The 20535-nt window shown below is 42.9% G+C and overlaps 1 protein-coding gene across 1 annotated transcript; it reads left to right on the top strand.

The window, feature by feature from the left end:
- Window positions 1-10640: 10640 nt before the first annotated feature.
- Window positions 10641-15867, top strand: LOC112939605 (uncharacterized). The gene has a single exon (XM_026026868.2). It carries the CDS (start codon window positions 10860-10862, stop codon window positions 12576-12578), a length of 1719 nt encoding a protein of 572 aa, XP_025882653.1. The 5' UTR covers window positions 10641-10859; the 3' UTR covers window positions 12579-15867.
- The last annotated feature ends 4668 nt before the right edge of the window (window positions 15868-20535 follow it).

Here is a 20535-nt window from a genome sequence, read left to right as displayed (position 1 = left end):
CGCCGGGAGATCTAGTCGAACCAACTCGACTACGGTCTCGTCGGTATCATCGAGTTCTGTTATTCTCTTTGTAATCTGTGGTTTCCATCATATAATCCCATACCAACTGGATTAGAGCTATTACCTTCTAAGGGGCCTGAACCAGTATAATCCTTGTCTTCTGTTTGCTTGATGTCGTACTACGTAGATCTTCGTACCAACGGACCCCAATACCTTTTATATCCGGTCTACGGGTATCCCCCGTCGACAGAACCCTAGAGGGAGGCTAAGGGCATCGCATCTCATCGCCAACACATCCACCAGAGTTTATAAAGCCGGAGTCCACGGAACCAACTCGCCGGGAGATCTCGTCGAATCCCTCGACTACGATCTCATCGGTATCGTCTGTTCGGTTACTCTCTTTGTAATTTGTTCTCAACATCATCAATCCCATATAAACTGTAGTAGAGCTATTACCTGATAAGAGGCCTGAACCAATATAATCCTTGTCTTTTGTCTGTTTTGATGACGTACTACGTAGATATCTGTTTCAACGTACCCCAATACCCTATTCTTCCGGGCCGCGAGTATCATTCGTCGACAATGCTGCTTTCTAAAAATTTGGTTTCTTTTTACAGGCAACCAAATTTCTAAAAACTGGGTTTCTGAACAAAGGCAACCGATCACCACATAAAAAATAAGAGTGTTTTTACCCTCCAATAAGCTAGTTCGGTATCAAATTTGGACCATTGATCTTTCAGGATCTTATACACTACTTGCTTATTGGAGTCCCCATAGATAGGATGGATAACGAGCTAATCAGCTAACTCGGCATATTTAAGGCCGGTTATCTCAGCAAGCTAAATTGCCTAGCTCTCCAGAACAGGGGGTGGCTGATCGGCGACTAGCCGCTTGGGACTGCACCCGCGTGGCCAGTCCGCCCGCCCCCCTCTAGCAGAAAAAACGTCTGTGTCTTGCAAGTCTTATTATTATTATTATACGGTTTAGCTAAGATAAAAAAATCATTGTGAGGATTCAAAAATATGAGTTGTAATTAGGAGTCCGACTCTCATATCAAATTAGCATGCGAGTTTTTTTAAAGAGATTTCTTGTAAGATGTCTTTTGTATTTCCAAAAGCAAACAAACTTAAAAATAGACTCGGACACAGATTTGTATCTCCAAAAACGAATGATCTTAAAAACAGACTCAAACATAAATAACCTACGAAAATACCGGCAAAAACATCTTCAATTTTTATAATAGTAGAGATAAAAAGTTTATACGTATGTATATAAAATATACACATATGTATATAATATATATATACATATATAATTTTTTATACGTATACACTTTTGATTATACATTATACAAAGTTTATATACGTGCGTATATAAACTTTGTATACGTACATACTATAGAACAGAAAAAAAACCGAAGAAACCAGATAAAACCACGCCACGTTCTCCCTCTCCGTGCATCGTTCCGCCGTCCCCCTCCGCACGCGCCACATGGCTATGGCGCGTGGGAGAGGGCACGCGTTACCATCCGCGCATTAGTTTTTTTTTTCCAGAACAGGGTTGCCATTGGCTTGACTTGTTCAACTCGTCATGCCTACAAATTTAAACCAATCAATCTCAATACAAGCCAGAGTTTCAAGTTTTTTTTCTACTCCCTCGTTCCAGAATATAAGAGGTTTTAGAGTTGAATATGGTTGTTAAGAAAATAGGTAAAAGTGAGTGGTGGAGGGTTGTGATTGGATGAGTAGTGGAGGTAGGTAAGAAAAGTGAATAGTGGAGGATTATGATTGGTTGGGAAGAGAATGTTAGTGGAGAAGTTGTTATATTTTGGGACAAATCTTGAGGGCTAAAAGTTGTTATATTTTGGGATGGAGGGAGTATTTGTTTTTCCAATCCAAAGCTACAAGTTTTTTTTTGTTTTTGTTTGTTTGTCCCCCTTTTTTTTTTTCAATCAAACTCAATACAAGCCAATCCTAGCCATGGCTGGAGATCGATCTCAAACAACTATGTTTTGCTTTGTGAAACCAAACTAGTGTAACCTTTGTGCACACATCTCAGATTAACTAGTGTCATAAGCACATAGGGCAGGCACAAACGATGGCATATATAGGAAAATACACTGAGACAAAAGTAACGTTACATGCATGACCCATAGTATGCTTCGTGTGGACGATGCAATATATATACCCGTTGGGTGCGGATGTTGGATTCAGCTGTCACGGGATGATGAAACCGCAGGATGGGGCTGCGTACGCGTCCACTACTCCCTGCTAGCTGGTTGATTCGGATTGGGTGACATAGGTAGGCATATCACAGTGTGACATAGTGTAGATCTTAGCCCTCCAAACCAAATCCAACGGCTGAGATTCATTCACGTCATTACGAGTTAAAATTTAACTCCAATAAAATTTTAACTCCTGAAATTTTACTCCCAGTAAAATTTTTGCTCCTACGAGTTAAATTTTAACTCATGATGACGTGGGCAAATCTCAACCGTTGGATTTAGTTTGAAGAGCTGAGATCTACGCTATATCACCTTGTAACATGCTTACTCTATGTTACCCAATCTGAATCCCACGCAACCACCTCCATCCTCAGCTTAGCTATGCGCCATCTCGCGTTCTTCGAGCCCATTGGCTACCGCTCGCCGAAAACGCAGGTCGCGCGCACTCACCTCGCGCCAGCCACCGAGAGTCCGAGACCGATCGCACCGAGGAAACAAAAACAAGCGGCTCTCGCGCTTGCTGCCGACGTCCGACGAGATAATGGCCGACGAAACCGTCGATACGGACCGGGGGGGGGGGGGGGGGTCCTACGCTGCTAATGCAGCCAGCGCAGAGTGGTGGCCTGTACTATAGTGCTCCAGGGAATCGGGGGGGGGGGGGGGGGGGGGGGGGGGGGCATTGCCATGTTTCTGCGTCTACGCTTGGATGCGTCTGCCCCCTGGCAATGCCAGGACGGACTCGATCGGATCGACGGCATTGGCGTATGTTGTCATAGCTACAGATTGGAGTACAGCAGAGGGGCCTTGGGGCTTCGATAGGTGGAGGATATGCTGCTGCAAAGGCTGGAATAATGCTTGCACTTTGCTCGGCTCCGGCCGATTCTGTGACTGTTTGTTGCAGCCTCTGAGAGTCGGTGGTAGGGGCGTTGTAGGTTCACTGTTCCGCTTGCTGGGTTTGATGGAGGTATGTAGAAGGCGCAGGTCATGTGGACAGAGAGTTCTCGTCACAGGTGTTCCTCGGAGAAATCGAGAGGCATGAGGAGGCCTTTGTCACAAAGATCGGCCACGGCCCACGGCCCCTTGGCCTTGTTACGAATGTTATGCCTCACCCAAAAAGGCAAAAACGATTTTGCTATATATTTATAGTTTAATTATATCGTAATGACTTGCAAATAACTATGATACAATTTGTATGTAATTTTCACGTAATTTTAAACCGTTAGATTTACTTCAAGACTTGTGCAAGTTGGGAGGAAAAAAATTATATCGTGCACACAGGTAAGGAGATTCAGTCTCGTGACATTGGCTTCATGAAAACTAGCATGGTAGCCCGCGCAGATTGCGCGGCTAGCATCATTATATTCTCTTTCATATAATAGCATATATGTTTTCTCATTATATTATTCAAATATATTAAAATGACAACATAATTTTAAATTTTGCAATAACTTTACAATACTACTCATGTGTAATATTCATATTGTATTTTATATACATGTTAGTTATTAATTATTTTTAATATCAAATTTTAGTTATTTGTAAATTATATATATTCCTCTATGGACTCTAGACTCGTCTTTTAATATTTCTTTTTTTTTTAATTCTGAATTTTCTGTAAATTGTATTTCTATATAGACTCTATGCTCTTCTTCTAATATTATTTATTTTTATTTCTGAATTTTTATTATTTCTAATTGTATTTCTATATGGACTCTAAACTCATCTTTTAATATTCTTTAATTTTTAATTTCGAATTTCAGTTACTTCTAAATTGTATTCCTATATTGACTTTAAACTCTTCTTCCCATGTTTTTCTTAATTTCGAATTTTAGTTATTTATAAATTGTATTTTTATACGGACTCTAAACTCTACTTTTAATTTTATTCTAAACTCTACTTTTAATTTTATTATGTTTATTCCAAATTTCAGTTAGTTTTAAAAATCCTATATGGACTCTGTACTCTACTTATAATATTTCTTATTTTTTATTTCCGAATTTCTATTTTTTCTTAATTGTATTTCTATATAGACTCTATACTCTACTTTTAATATTTCTTATTTTCAATTCCAAATTTCTATTATTTCCTAATTGTATTTCTATATGGACTCTATACTCTACTTCTAATATTCCTTATTTTTAATTCTGAATTTCAGTTATTTCCTAATTGTATTTCTATATGGACTCTATACTCTACTTCTAATATTCCTTATTTTTAATTTCGAATTTCAGTTATTTCCTAATTGTATTTCTATATGGACTCTAGTCTCCTCTTCCAATATTCCTTATTTTTTAATTCTGAATTTCAACTATTTCTAAATTGTATTTCTATATGGACTCTAGTCTCCTATTCTAATATTCCTTATTTATTGATTCCGAATTTCAGCTATTTCTAAATTGTATTTCTAGATGGACTCTGTTTTTTCTTTTTCCCCGATTGTCGGTGATATGGGTCCGGGGGTATCAGGTTTAGAGGGAGGAGGCTGCCCCCCGATGCCACATGGCCCTCCCCGGAGGGGAGTCAGGCCCGAGGTAGGATGGCGGCCACTCCTTCCCAGAGACTGGATGGAGGAGGCTGCCCCCCGATGCCACGTGGCCCTCCCCCGAGGGGAGTCAGGCCCGAGGTAGGGCGGCGGCCACTCCCTGGCCGAGACTAGAGGGAGAAGGCTGCCCCAGGCGCCACATGGCCCTCCCCTGAGGGGGGATTGGGCCCGAGGTCGGGCGGCGGCCGCCCCCTCCCGTGACTAGGGGTCGGGCTCCCCCGACCCCCTCTCTAGGTCACCATGTACGGTGGGTTGAGTGTCCGCCTTCAGGTGCCCACCTACCCGCATTTATGGCGTCCCGAGTAGTCGCGCCACGCCGCATTTAATGCGGTGTGCAATGCACTCAACCGGTCTGTGACCGGTCGAATGACCGATGGGACTGGGGTAGTGCGCCTGTGTGCTGCTTGTGTGTCAGGCGACGTGCGGCCTGACATGTCCCATCTCCCCGCCGGGCCACGCGATGATATCCTTTTAGATTCCCCGCCGGGCCCGCAACCCCAGCTTGAGGAGTCGTGAGGCGCCATGTCAGAACGATCCCAGGAAATCGATATCTGATATAGCGCCGGGGGCTACTGTCGGAGATATGGGACCGGGGGTATGTGGAGTAGAGGGGAATTACTTTCCCTCTGGCCACGTGACTCTGCAGGTTGGCCCCACTCGCACGCCACGCAAGTCATAGGAGCGGCGGAGGGGGCCTCGGAGCATGACGTCACCTCCTCGGGCTCTCCCGCGGTTTCGCCCCGAGGCCCTCACCCGGCCGCCGCGTGGCAGAGGGAGAGAGCAAGAGAGGAGCGCAGGCAGAACAGCCATAAGTGTGCGACGCCCCAACTGTCCCCCACCGCATTTAATGCGGTTAGGGCAGACGTGCGGCGCGCCTAGCTAACCCCCGTCCGTTGGACGTGACCGGTCTATGACCGGCCCATCTCCGTCACATCCGATGGATAGGGCAATCGTGTCCTCACGTTGCCCTTGTCCCCGGCGGAGTGGGGGTGGGTATGACCCGTCACATCCGAGCGTCACTCGAGGAAGGGCTGTTGCATGTCGTCGTTCATTTATGAGGGAATGACAGGGCTGTCCCCCGGGTCAGGCGGGGGACGGCGCCGGGTTCCGCGCAAGAATCAGTTATTGCTTAGCTTCCTGGAGAAGGCACAGTTTGAAGCCCAAAAAGGTGGAGTGGGGTTTCCCTCCCCCTATGAAGGGTAGGTAGAGGCGGCACATGTGGTATCCCCTTAAGCTATAAAAGGAGGACCCTGCCCACTGAGAAAGTGGACGATTCCGAGAAAACCTGAATTCCAGGAGAGGGGAAGCAAGTGTGCTCTCTGGAGGGAAGAAACCCTTGTAAAACTCATCTATAATCCCAAACACAGGAGTAGGGTGTTACGCTCTATAGCGGCCCGAACCTGTATAATCCGACTGCGTACTTTCTCTCCTGGTAGCCATAGGGACGAGCAAGCGACTTTCGAGAGACGAGCCTCCGCCCCCGGCCGAACTCACAAAAGGGGGGTCTCACGACTCCCCGCTATTGAGGGTATTCCCTCGACACCGATTAATGTGAGAATTTTTAGGCCATGAGAGCGAATGTGAAGGCTCTTTTTTCTATTCCTTTAATAATATAATAGATAGCATGTTACCATGGGATTTTTAAATTGTATATTTGTAATATTTACTTCAAGATTCGTGCAAGTTGGGAGGAAAAAAAATCATAGCACGCCCACGAGTGAGGAGATTCCGTCTCGCGACCTTCTCTTAGTAAAAATAGCGTGTTACCATGAGATTTTTAAATTGTATATTTGTAGTTACATGTAAGTTACAATATTTACGCTGTTAATTTTTCTAGAAAAAAATTATCGATAAATATATACTCCCTCTGTCCCATAATATAAGGGATTTTAAGTTTTTGCTTGCACTGTTTGACCACTCGTCTTATTCAAAAAATTTTGGAATTATTTTTTTTTGACTTACTTTATTATCTAAAGTACTTTAAGCATAACTTTTTATTTTTTATATTTGCAAATTTTTTTTGAATAAGACGAGTATTGTAGGACGGAGGGAGTAGCTATTTGAAAATAAATTTAAAAAAGCATTCATCATGCACAGTACGAAGTCACAGTACAGTGAAGACCTAAAGGAGCTGAGATGCCGACGTGAGAAATGTATCGACAGTACGAAAGTTTTTCTTTTCTTCCTTCAAATTTGATTACAAAAATCTTATATACGGTTATACCGACCCAATGCAGAAACACGGTTATACCGACCCAATGCAGCGCCTTGCAGCAGAGCCGATTGGTGTACCTCATGCATGGCTCCTTGAAACGTTTCGTCTCTCTCTTCATCGTGAAATGATCCACAATTAACATTTGGGAAACGCTTTGCTAGCTAATTTACTGCATTAGCCCATCCCTATGCGTGTGTGTATCCAACAGTCGTAGCTCATCACCTGCAGCAGTATCCAAAATCCGATCGATCTAGGCGAGAGGAGTTTTTCTCAGTCTCCGCGCTGGAGCACGATGGCATACAACGAGAAGATCAAGTTCATGACCTACAACGTCTGGTCTAACGAACATGTCGCGGTGTATCGGAGGATTCAGGCCATTTCCAAGCTCATAGTGCGCCATGAGCCGCACGTCATCTTCTTGCAGGTTATTCACGCGATCTTGCACATCTATCTATCTTCTATCTATCTATCTATCTATCTATTATCTATTATTATATACTAAAAGTCCATTAAACTTCCTATAAACGCTCTCAAACCACCACGTGGCACTTCTACAAACGCTCATAGGCCGCCACATGGCAATGTCTAATCTCACCGTTGATTTTCACTTAAATCGGTGGACCCGATAATTTAGACCATTAGATTAGATTAGATGTATTTGATTTAAAAAGAAACTAATACCTTACTATTCACCGGAAAAAGAAAATAAATTAAACTGATTTTAGTCCTCCCCCGTACCCCGCGCGGACATATGCATCCATCCCTGTATATACGTATGTACAGGTAACGTACTAACGTACATAAGTAAGAATAGAAAACAATGAATCTTACCTTAGATTAGATGTATTTTATTTAAAAAGAAACTCATACCTTACTTCACCGGAAAAAGAAAAAAAAACACGAGTACTCCATATGTACGTACATACGTAAGAAAAAAAAACAATGAATATATTACCTATTGTTTATTTAAAGAAAAAAACTATGCACGGACTTACTGTAAAAAAAAACAAAGAAAAAACATACGTGTGTAGTACCATAAAAAATCGATTATCTTTAAAATAGAGTTTTCTAATATTTAAAGATAAAATCTATTACTATATAAATTTAAGCAAATATCACCGCCGATTTTTAATTAAATTGGTGAACCAAATAGTTTAAACCATTAGATATATTTTATTTTAAAAACTAATAACTTATTATTACTCTGTGTACGTATACGGGAGAACTATATAACAATTAGGCTAGAAAAAGAAAAAAAACATAAGTAATCCCTACGTACATACGACTTGGAAAAATAAATAAAATTAACCGCTATCCATCGAAAGTTTGGAACAAAGAAAAATTTACTCACGGTGGTCTTTTGAAATAGTATTTTCAAAATCCTTTACTATAAAAACAAAAAAACAAAAAAAAAGCGTATCATTCGAAAAAGATCGATGGTCTTTTGAAATAGTATTATCTACTATTTAAAGATAAATATATTATTCTACAAATTTACGTAAATATACGTAGTTAAACTAAATCTATATTATAAATATGAAATATCCCATCAATAATCTTTGTTCGTTCGATCTTAACATACAAGGCTGATATATATAATAATTAATGTTTCGATAATTTCTTATTTCACATCATATTTTAGGGTGTCAAATATCACTTGATAAATATACAATACTAATTTAAATTTGCATTTGTGAAAATGAAAATAACACAATTTAGTTGTTTCATTTTACACCGTTAGATTAATTGTTTCTCCTATATACAGATATATGAGAAATATATAACTGTTGACCGGAAAAAGTACTCCGTACTTACATATGGTTGAAAAAAATAATAATACTTACATATTGTTTGCCGGAATAACATAAAGCCGTATTTATGATAAAGCCCAAAAAATGGGCAGTCCTTAAAAAATATTTAAAGATAAAAATATAATAATCTTCAAATTTACACAAATGTAAATATAAAATATCCAATCAATGCTTTTAAGCATTCTATCTGTTAAATTATTTTAAAATTATATATCCAATTTGTGATCCGGTTGTATTCCTTTAAATAAATAAACTACTAATATCTATAGCCATAAATACATCACAAATATGGAGCCGGCATGTAATAATTAATGTTATGATAATAATTTCACATCATATTTTAGGTGTGAATAACACTTGACAAATATACAACACTAATTTAAATGTACATATGTATTCTCCAAATTACTAAAGGTGTCTCATGTGATTAGAAACAATAGATGTGGAAAACAAACCGGACACCGAACATGCACTACAGTACATATATTTGTCAAAATATGATATGGTACTTTGGAGATTATCGTGGTAATATTTAGAAAATCACTGTCTTGGTTACGTATAAATTCTTCTATTGTTTTGGGATAAAATTTACCTCCTTCGATTTATGTGACAGGGGGAATATAACTAATATAAGTCTATCTTTGATCAGATGAAGAAGTATCGTTAGTTATATTTTTAATAGAAAATATATTTCATTAATATATAATAAAATTAAAATGTTACCTAAAGTCATCTATAGCATACAAAATAAAAAATGTTATATAAAGTTTGGAAACTCCAAAAATTTAAAAAAAAATCACACACAATATAAATAGATATGAACTAACTCTATTATTGGGACATATTTTTTCTAATAAATTTGAGGATATACAGGTTCAAGTAATACGCCCAACTGTTATTAACGAACATACGTTTAAAATAGAGTAAAACAATATTTCAAAAATATCATCCACACATAAACATTCATAATAATAAAATTTCTAACAAGATTAAACAACATGCTCGCGCGTATACGCGGGCTACCTTCCTAGTTGGTTTAATTTTGTTCTGTTTCAATGAGGCTTTATTTGCGAGGTGCAAGTTTTTGCTGGACATATATCGCGATCATCTGGGTGCACATCTTTAACACAGTTAGTCGTGATGATGCAGGAGGTCACGGAGTACATCTCCAGCATCTTTGAAGAGGATCACTGGTGGATGCAGTACAAGAAGCTGTGGTCATCTACCACACAAGAAAGTCATTTCTGCCTTCTGGTACAAAGCATTTCAGAAAGCTCATCTACGAATCCGCTAGATGTGTGTGCTGATTGTAAATTTCTGTTTCAAAACATTTTGAAAAAAAACATGTAAAATTGCTTATATTTTTGAACCGAGGTATGGTAACGTCTAACTTGTATATACATTCAACTGTCGTGCTAATTTTGGTTGCAGCTTAGCAAGTTAGACGCAGATGATGCGCACATCCGGCGGTGGTCGGAGTCGGTGTCGCCACCGCGGATTGCACCACCTGGGTTGCTCTCACAAATGGTGTACAAGCCCTTCCCCCCGGGGCATCCACACAGCGCCCACCGCGTGTGCGCGGCGACGTGCCGTCTCGTGCCGCCGACGCCGATGGACGTCGGCGCCGCGGAGCGCCGCCCTCTTCCTGGAGCATTTCGAGTTCGACGCCGTCCACGGGCTGTTACGCTGCCTGTAGCAGATATCGACAAAGGCAATCCGCTGAGAAGCTATCGGCGTCCTACGCGGGCTAAGAAACCTAATGTCCGTGTGAGTGGGCCAGAATGGGTCACAGTCCAATGATGTTCTGGTATGGTGTATAAATACCAGAGGGCTAAGAGAGAAGAGGGTGTCGAAAGTGTAAACACAAAACACAAAACTATTCCCCAAATCAAACCTTCTTCTCTATTTTGACATTTCCTCCTCTGTTCCTCCCGTTCTTACTCTGTTCTTCCACTTCCTCTAGAATTCGCTGGATAGATCGTAACAAATTGGTATCAGAGCGCTCGAATCCTGGAGTACCTCAACAAGCCACGCTACCATTCGCGAGCGCAGCTCAAGGCTCAGGAGATGGAGCAGCAACTCGCTGATCTCGCGGCGGCCATGGCGGCGATCCAGAAGCAAAACACGGCGATTCAAACTTCGGTTGGGTCGCTGGAAGAAATCAAGCCGATGGTGGTGGAGTTGGCTGGATGGAAGCCAACAGTGGAGCGGACGGTGGCGGAATTACGGGACAAGATGGCGGAGTTGCGCACGCAAGTGGAGCAAATTTCTCGTTCTCCGGCCAGGGTGACCAAGCTTGCGGATCTGCCTCCGTTGCTGCCTACACCACCAGGACCGAAGCTGAACGAGATCAAGGACGAGGAACCCAAGCCCTCTCTAGAACTCAAGCTTCCTCAAGTGGATGAACATGCTAGGCTATTTAGCCATCGCGCTGCAACTTCAAACCGGGGGAAAACCTTGGGAAATGAAAATTTCCCATCGTCTCTCCCGGGCAAGGGTACGTTCTATTCGAGTCCTGGAAATAATTCTCGATTTGAGTTTGGAGAATCGTCGGGGAGGTTTGGGTCATCGCATCATGTTCATCACCATGGGGGATCTGTGCGGGTAGATTGCCCTTCGTTTGACGGCGATAATCCTAGGGCATGGAAGCTTAAGTGCGAAACCTATTTTCGAGTCAGTGGAGTCTATTTTGATCATTGGGTGGGAGTAGCAGCTTTGCAGTTTATGGGGGCAGCGCTTACTTGGCTACAATCCACTGATGCTCATATTGAGTGTGTGTGTTGGGAGGATTTCGCGGAAGTAGTGTGTAAGAAGTTTGGGAGAGAGGAGTTTCAGGGATTAAATAGGCAGTTTAATCAGTTAAGGCAAACCGGAACTGTGACTAGCTATGCAGAGAGGTTTAGTGAGTTGATTCATCAATTGCAAGCTCATCATTCATCATGGAACCCAGTTTTCTTTGTTACTCAGTTCATGGATGGCCTACGAGCAGACATTAGAGCTGCTGTAGTGCTCCATCGCCCACAAGACCTCGATACTGCTGTCGATTTGGCATGTTTGCAGGAGGAAGTATTGGAGGTGCTGCGCAAGGAAATGCGACGCAGTGATTTTGCTGGGGGAGTTCGTACGGTGGCAAGACCAAATTCTCTGACATCAGTTTCTACTGTTCGTCAGAACACAAGTCTGGGCAACAAACCTGATGAATGGCGCATTACTGAAGAATCCAGGGCATCAATGGCTGAGGATAAGCTGTCAGCCTTGCGTGCTTACTGCCGAGCCAAAGGACTCTGTTATACTTGTGGGGAGAGATATAATCGAGACCACAAGTGTGGTCCTACTGTGCAGCTCCATGTTGTTGAAGAATTATTGGAAATGTTATCTGCTCCTTCGGTGGATAATTCTGGAGATGAGCAGTCAAGTGTGCAAGACCCAACAGAAGGAATTTCTGAAGGAGAAATCTGTCAGATCTCTAAGGAAGCAATGATGGGTATTGAGGCTTCAGGAACTCTACGGCTGCAGGGTTTCATTCAGAAACATGAGGTTCTGATGCTGGTTGATTCAGGGAGCTCGCGCATAGCTTTATATCTGAAGGTTTGGCTAATAAATTGCAAGGGGGCCGGGCTGCTATTCCTGCTGTCAAGGTGTGCGTGGCCGATGGCGGAGTTCTGCACTGTTCTCAAGAAATTGCTGATTGTGAATGGTGGGTGCAAGGATACACTTTTCGTTCAGATCTCAAGATTTTGCCTCTGGGTAGTTATGACGTTATACTGGGTATGGATTGGCTTGTGAAACATAGTCCAATGCAGGTGGATTGGCGAGCCAAAACTCTGTTATTTCAGCAAGAGCAGCAGTCTGTTTGTCTTAAGGGGGTACAACTTAACACTGTTCATTGTCCGGCAATTTCTGCATCTCAGGTGCGAGGGCTGGTCAGTCGTAATGCGGTGGTTCAGACTGTGGAACTGTGTTTGTTGGATACTATTGCACCTAGTTCAGATATACCAGCTGTTATTGACTCATTGCTACAAGAATTTGCTTCTGTTTTTGAGGAACCTCAAGGTCTGCCACCACAGCGTGATTTTGATCATTCTATACCACTGTTGCCTGGTGCAAAACCTGTCAATCTTCGTCCTTATCGTTATAATCCAGCACAAAAGGATGAGATTGAGCGTCAAGTGACTGAAATGTTGCGTCAGGGTGTTATCCAACCCAGCTCCAGCCCGTTCTCATCTCCAGTATTGTTGGTCCTCAAGAAGGACTTGACATGGAGGTTCTGTATCGACTATCGCCACCTTAATGCTATAACAGTCAAGAATCGATATCCTCTTCCAGTGATTGATGAGTTACTTGATGATCTGGCAGGAGCAACTATATTCACTAGTTTGGATTTAAGGGCGGGTTATCATAAAATCCGTATGCGACCAGAAGATGAACATAAAACTGCGTTCAAAACGCATCATGGACATTACGAGTTTCGGGTTATGTCTTATGGATTAACTGGTGCACCCGCTACTTTCCAAGGTGTCATGAATACAGTGTTATCCCCTTTGCTCCGGAAGGGAGTGCTTGTTTTCATAGATGACATTCTGATTTACAGTGCAACCTTGACAGAACATGTGCAATTATTACGTCAGGTTTTCCAATTGTTGACTGAACATCAACTTAAGGTGAAGCGCTCTAAGTGTTCATTTGCTCAATCAAGTTTGATTTACTTGGGCCATGTTATTAGCCATGCTGGTGTCAGTACTGATCCAAAAAATATTCTTGCTGTGCAACGATGGCCAGTTCCAACTAATGTAAAGGAGGTACGGGGATTTCTTGGCCTGGCAGGTTATTATCGCAAATTTGTTCGGCACTTTGGTGTAATCAGTCGTCCGTTGACAGATCTGCTTAAGAAGAATGTTGTTTTTGTCTGGACTATATCTCATCAGCAAGCATTTGAAGCTTTGAAATCAGCCTTAACTTCTGCACCAGTGCTGGCGATTCCTGATTTCAGTAAGCCTTTTGAGATTGAAACTGACGCGTCTGACAAAGGTGTTGGGGCAGTCTTGATGCAGGCAGGCCATCCATTGGCGTTCTTGAGTAAGGCCTTGGGACCTCGCAATCGCGGTTTATCAATATATGAAAAGGAGTGTCTAGCTATTCTTTTGGCAGTGGATCGCTGGCGCTCTTATCTTCAGTTTGGGGAGTTTGTCATCCGTACTGATCAGCGTAGTCTGATTCATCTCGGTGATCAAAAGTTGGCTACGCCTTGGCAGCAGAAGGCAATGACGAAATTATTGGGACTGAATTATCGGTTAGTCTACAAGCGTGGGTTAGATAATAGAGCTGCAGATGCTTTGTCTCGTTGCTCAACTGATGATCACATTCAAGCATGTGCTTTGTCAGTATGTATACCTGACTGGTTAACTGAAGTCCAAGAAGGATATCTGTCTGATCCCTACTCTGCTGATTTGTTATCTAAGGTGACTTTACAAGCTTCTGCTGTACCTAATTTTTCCTTGCGGGATGGCATTTTGCATTATAAGAACAAAATTTGGATTGGCAACAATACTACACTGCAACATCGCATTTTATCAGCCTTGCATTCTGGAGCTATTGGTGGTCATTCTGGGGTGCAGGTGACTTATAGCAGAATAAAGAAACTCTTTGCTTGGCAAGGATTGAAGAAGTCTGTGCTGGAATTTATTGATCAATGTTCAGTCTGTAAGCAGGCCAAAGCTGAAAGAGTTCATTAGCCGGGGTTGTTGCAGCCTCTTCCGGTTCCCAATCATGCTTGGCAAACTGTTTCCCTTGATTTCATAGGACTACCAAAGTCGACGGGGTTTGATTGTGTTTTAGTGGTGGTTGACAAGTTTTCTCGCTATGCTCATTTTGTGGCATTGTCCCACCCTTTCATAGCTTTAGATGTGGCCCTGGCTTATCTCAACAACATATACAAACTGCATGGTATGCCATAGTCAATTATCTCGGATCGTGATCGCATTTTCACCAGTGCCCTTTGGTCTGAGTTATTTCGACTGACAGATACTCAACTCAAGATGAGTTCTGCATACCATCCTCAAACTGATGGCCAAACCGAGCGTGTCAATCAGTGTCTTGAAACTTTTCTTCGCTGCTTTGTCCATGCCTGTCCTACTAAGTGGTACCGATGGTTGGCTCTAGCGGAGTTTTGGTATAATACAGCTTATCACTCTGCTCTTGGCACATCTCCTTTTGAAGTGCTCTATGGTCACACTCCTCGTCACTTTGGTGTATTGGACATTTCTGCTGCTGCTGTTCCTGATCTTGCTGAGTGGTTGAAAGAACGAGCAATGGTTTCAGGTTTGCTGCTTCAACACTTATTGCGTGCTCAGCAGCGTATGAAGGTTCAGGCAGATAAGAAACGTTCTGAGCGAGAGTTTGCGGTGGGAGATTGGGTTTTTCTCAAAGCTCAACCATATGCGCAGACTTCTTTGGCAGTTCGTTCTAATCACAAGTTAGCTTTTCGCTACTTTGGACCGTTTCAAGTAACTGCTCGAGTGGGTGCAGTGGCTTACCGATTGCAATTACCCCCAGGTTGTTCTATTCACCCTGTTATCCATGTATCTCAGCTTCGTCAGGCGCCTCCACCGGATTCTGCGACGGTTGTCAAGTTACCTGCTGCACTGGCTCCGGATTCTTCAGTTCCGATGCAGATATTGGTGCGTCGTCTGTACAAGCTTGGAGCTGCCGTGCGTCCTCAATTCAAGGTGCGTTGGTTTGGCCATGGTGTGGATGAGGCGACTTGGGAGGATGCTGAATCTCTTCGGGTCCGTTTTCCTGCTGCACCGGCTTGGGGACAAGCCGAGTCTGAAGGGGGGGAGAATGTTACGCTGCCTGTAGCAGATATCGACAAAGGCAATCCGCTGAGAAGCTATCGGCGTCCTACGCGGGCTAAGAAACCTAATGTCCGTGTGAGTGGGCCAGAATGGGTCACAGTCCAATGATGTTCTGGTATGGTGTATAAATACCAGAGGGCTAAGAGAGAAGAGGGTGTCGAAAGTGTAAACACAAAACACAAAACTATTCCCCAAATCAAACCTTCTTCTCTATTTTGACATTTCCTCCTCTGTTCCTCCCGTTCTTACTCTGTTCTTCCACTTCCTCTAGAATTCGCTGGATAGATCGTAACACGGGCACGGGGACGTGGTGCTCGGAGGTGATTTCAGCTGGGACGAAGACCTCGACAGGCCGCTCCGGCTGAGGCCCGGGTGGGTGGACGTACGACGTGGCGGCGAACCCGATGCTGAAGGGGTGGCTCAAGCCGGAGATCAGGAAGAGGCCGGACAGGTTCTTGTGCAGGCTGAGGGACTTCAAGCTGGACAGCGTCGAGATGGTCGGCGTGGAGCCGATCCCCGGCGTGACGCACTGCGACGACAAGGGGGGCATGCTGCCGGTGCTCCCCAGCCACCACTTCGGTTTGCTGCTCACCATCGCCCCCCAAATCCACAAGTGATCGATCAGCTTAAATCTTCACCATGGCTGCTAAAATTCTAGAACTGGAGATCTTAAGAGTTGATGTCGCTGCCGGCTGCTCTAATGTACCTAAAGTTTAGGTATCTCGAGATTCTTGGAATTAGCTTTGTCATGTGTGTGTGTGTCTCCATGTTGATCAATTGTGTCGATTATCTTTACTTGCTTTGTCAAATCTGTTCTTCGATCCGGTGTTGAAGGGTAACTCTTGGTGAAGAACTGAAGATGATAAGGATCTGCCCTGATGGCATGATCAATGCCTTCCAGTTAATTTCTTGCGTCCATATTTCTCGGCGATATCTCAGACACAATAACTTGCATATTAATTCAGCGAGAATTTTTCTTTTTTTTTTTAGGGGATAACGGCAGGAGCTCTGCCTATTCATTAAGAGAAGGGTAGAAAGATTTGATGCACCTCCAAGAGCAGAAAATTACAGAATTTTGAGGAAGTGCGCCGCCACAAGCATCAGGCATCTTCGTGCTATCATCTATCCATTTTGAGCATCAACGAAAGCCTTGCACATGTTTATCACGAAAGCAACAACCTGAGAGACCGTGCCATAAGCATTGTTGAAAATTCTCGCATTTTTTTTGGAGCCAAATATCCCAAGCGATGTAGGTGATGAGGCCATCAAGATTTCTTCGCTGATCTTTGACCAATTCCTTTCGGCAAGCTCCCCACCATCCAAAGAAATCACCATTATACAGATTTGTTGCAGGCATGGTAAGGCCTAACTCTAAACCAGATTTTTGCCCAATCATGTTTCGCAAAGGGGCAGTCCCTAAGAGCAGGTACAATAGCAAGCTATTAGCCAGCTATAAACATATTTTAATGAAATAAACGATGAGAGAGAAGAGCAGCAGGCTACAGATCTGTAGCCAACTGCAGCACGGACTCTAAGACACAATGTGTGTATGTCAGGTGGGATTATATATTAATAGTATAGCAAACAACTATTATATGAATTAGCTATTAGATTGGTTATAGATGAATTGAAGTTAGTAGTGGACTAAACTATTAAACTTGCTCTAATGAGCGAATGCTTGTGCTCGAGCTCGAGGTTTTATGCACATGTGGCCAGTGTGTGTGATTGTCACCTGCACTGATTCTCTGCGTGCGCAACCTCTTTTTTTTTTTTCCTTTTTCGAAGTAGCAGGCACTGATCTGCCAGTTAAATCTCTCTAAGTGAAAGTTTAAACCATCCGGATGTGCCACGTTATCTGGAAAATATAATCTGTTGGATTGAAAAAAAAACAGAAGAGGCCAAATTAATATTAACCGTCCAATAAAATTTAGGGTTAAATGGATCCAGGCCTGTGTAAATATACCAATTCAAAAAAATACCACTACTATTCAATATATCGGCTATGTGCCACTCGTATTATTCCCAAATTTGTTCCATGCCACTATGTACTCCCGCACGTGCTTTTCAACCGTTTTGGCATACCGTATTTTTGTATGGATTGAATTACCCTCGCATCGGGTGTCAGATTTGACTCCGACGCTGCCTTCAACTCCGACGTCGGCACCACGAGGGAGGCCACCTCGCCCAGGGCCACCGGCAACCCCCATAGGACCGTCGCACCTCCCTCCGTGGTTGCCCCCACCTCAGGTGCCAGATCCGACTTTGGCGCGGCCTCCAACTCCTATGCTGGCGCGCGCGGCAGAGCTACGAGGGAGGCCACCACACCCGTCGCGTCTGATGCCTAAGTGGACTAGGCCACCGGTGCCAACTCCGATGACGGCAACAACTTGCCTCTTCCCCCCCTCCCCCACGCCCCCTTTCATTCCGAGGTCGCCACCATCAAGCCTATCGGCTCCCGCCCCATGGCCGTGACATCCTGGCCCAATTAGGATGAGACCTGTGTAGCCCATGTAAGCTGTGTGCGTATGTTTAGTGCCATATTATTAGTACCTTGCTAGTTTAGCAAGGTGGAACCAACTTATAAGGGCTTGTCCCTCCAACCATGCCATTCCCAAGTTGATTATTTTACATGAAGCGAGGACGAAAGTGTAAGTGGGCCTGCCCGTCTGTTGGGCTAGCCACGCGGTTCTGGAGGGAGGGCTATTAAAAATGTTATCAGAGCCGACTCTCGCGGTTGCGCGTACGGATCAGTGTGCGGGCATATGTCATATGGCACCGGCACTGGACGTACGGACGTGCGCCAAGAGGGGGTGTGTTCCTGGACATTTACCTATATATGCCTGTGTGGCTATATGGGTGAGTTGGACCGACAGGGACGTTGGGCCCTTTGAAGGGGGTGCATGTGACATCCTAGCCCAATTAGGGTAAGGCTTATGTGGCCCATGTGAACTGTGTGCGCATGTTTAGTACCACCTTGCTAGTTTAGCAAGGGTGGAACTAACTTATAATTGCTTGTCCCTCCAACCCCTTTGAGGGGGGGTGTATGTGACATCGTGGCCCAATTAGGATGAGGCTTGTGTGGCCCATGTGAACCGTGTGCGCATGTTTAGTACCACCTGGCCGATGATAATAAAACAATAATATCAGTTTAATCATACAGCTGACAAGATATATAAACATCAGAACAAATAGACAAGATATATCAATCAGCTGCATATCTAATATAAATGATGATATAAAAACAATCGGCCGATGATAATAAAAACAACAATATAATCCAATAGAAACCAATCGGCTAACAATGATATGATATAATAAAGTGATCCGATGGTTAAAGCATACATCGGTTAGAGGTCCGATGTCATTAAATTCAAACGATTAGATAAACAGTGAAATCTTTGTTGTAATCGGCTAAAACCAACTTGTATGTTTTCCTTGTAAGCCGAATGCAACGCCCATATAACTCATCGGCTGAAACCCCGATGAAATTCTTATTATAATCAAAGACATGTTAGCCTTTATGATTCTAAGCACGACTAGGGATGATGCATCGCAAAGTATGCAAACAAGCATAAAATCTAAACAATCAAGCCTTTAACTAATTTTCAGAGTTGTGGATATCTAATTTAATCTAATCTAGCAATATAATTTAGCCGATACCAGCATAACCCCTAAAACGAATCTTAGCCGATATGATCAAATTAAGATGCTAAACTAGATTAACTAAGATATATGATAAATAGGTAGGCAAAAATATCAACCGAACTAGAGCGATCCAAGAGGTCAAAGCGATGCAGGTTTGAACAACACCAATGTAGCCGAGGGCCGACGGAACATAGGACTTACCCCTTCGTCGGAGATCGAAAACCGATGCAGCCCCGCATCAGGTGCCAAGTTCCACTATGATAAGGAAAAACCTCGAAAAAGAGGGTGGCGATGCGCCGAGAGTAGGGGTATTGATCTGTGATATAGTTTACAATGACCCTGGTGTTGATGAAAAAACACACACTGGCCTGAGAGATTTGCTTTACTCTATTGTAGGTCCAAAGATTTGCTTTTGGGTTCTAAGCATGCTACTTGGTTTGATCCTGCAACCAACAAGAGACAAAGAGAAAACAAAGTTAAATCTATAAACGATAGCCGATTGGCTGGACTGCCGATGACGTATCGTTTAACACTGAGCCGATGTAACATGGATCAGATCGGCAGTGAAGTATATAACAAATAAAGAATTAGATCTACTTGATAGGCTGTAGATATCAATGATATGTAATCTGTACGTCGAAATATGTTTAAACTAAGTGATTGGGATAGATCAGACAGCATGCCGATACAGTATAAATCACCTATGTCTAAAAGTACTTCAAAGTAAAGATTATATATATTCATATCATAGCCGATGAAGCAAATCTAACATTTATCGGCTAATACTCCGATACCACTTTATACCGAACAGGAATCAATCTAATATCAGGCTAACCTAACAGACCGATAACAAGCTTAATATATTTCAACCAAGTGGGTGCTCAATATAAAGGGTAGATTTAGTATATCAAGTAAACGTATAAGGAACAAGATAACTAAACCAGGTAAGATTGGCTGAAACCCCGATGCTATCTCTATTAGCAATCATCAAACATGCTAGATATTATGGTTCTAAATATTACTTAATAGATCAAACTTAAGTGATGCAGCATTAAACATAGAGAGAAACATAAAATCTAAACAAGCCGATGACAACCTTTTCAAGATGGTATATATACTATATAATCTAATTCGATGTCAGTATCTAATCCTATCAGCTGTTTTCGAGGATATAGGCTAGCTGATAAAGTTAAGCAGCAAGATCGATCTAGATTATATAGCATGTATGATAACTCGACGATTTA

Source organism: Oryza sativa, chromosome 7 (assembly GCF_034140825.1).
Source record: "Oryza sativa Japonica Group chromosome 7, ASM3414082v1".
Classification (NCBI taxonomy): domain Eukaryota; kingdom Viridiplantae; phylum Streptophyta; class Magnoliopsida; order Poales; family Poaceae; genus Oryza; species Oryza sativa.
This window is presented reverse-complemented; position numbering and strand designations above follow the sequence as displayed.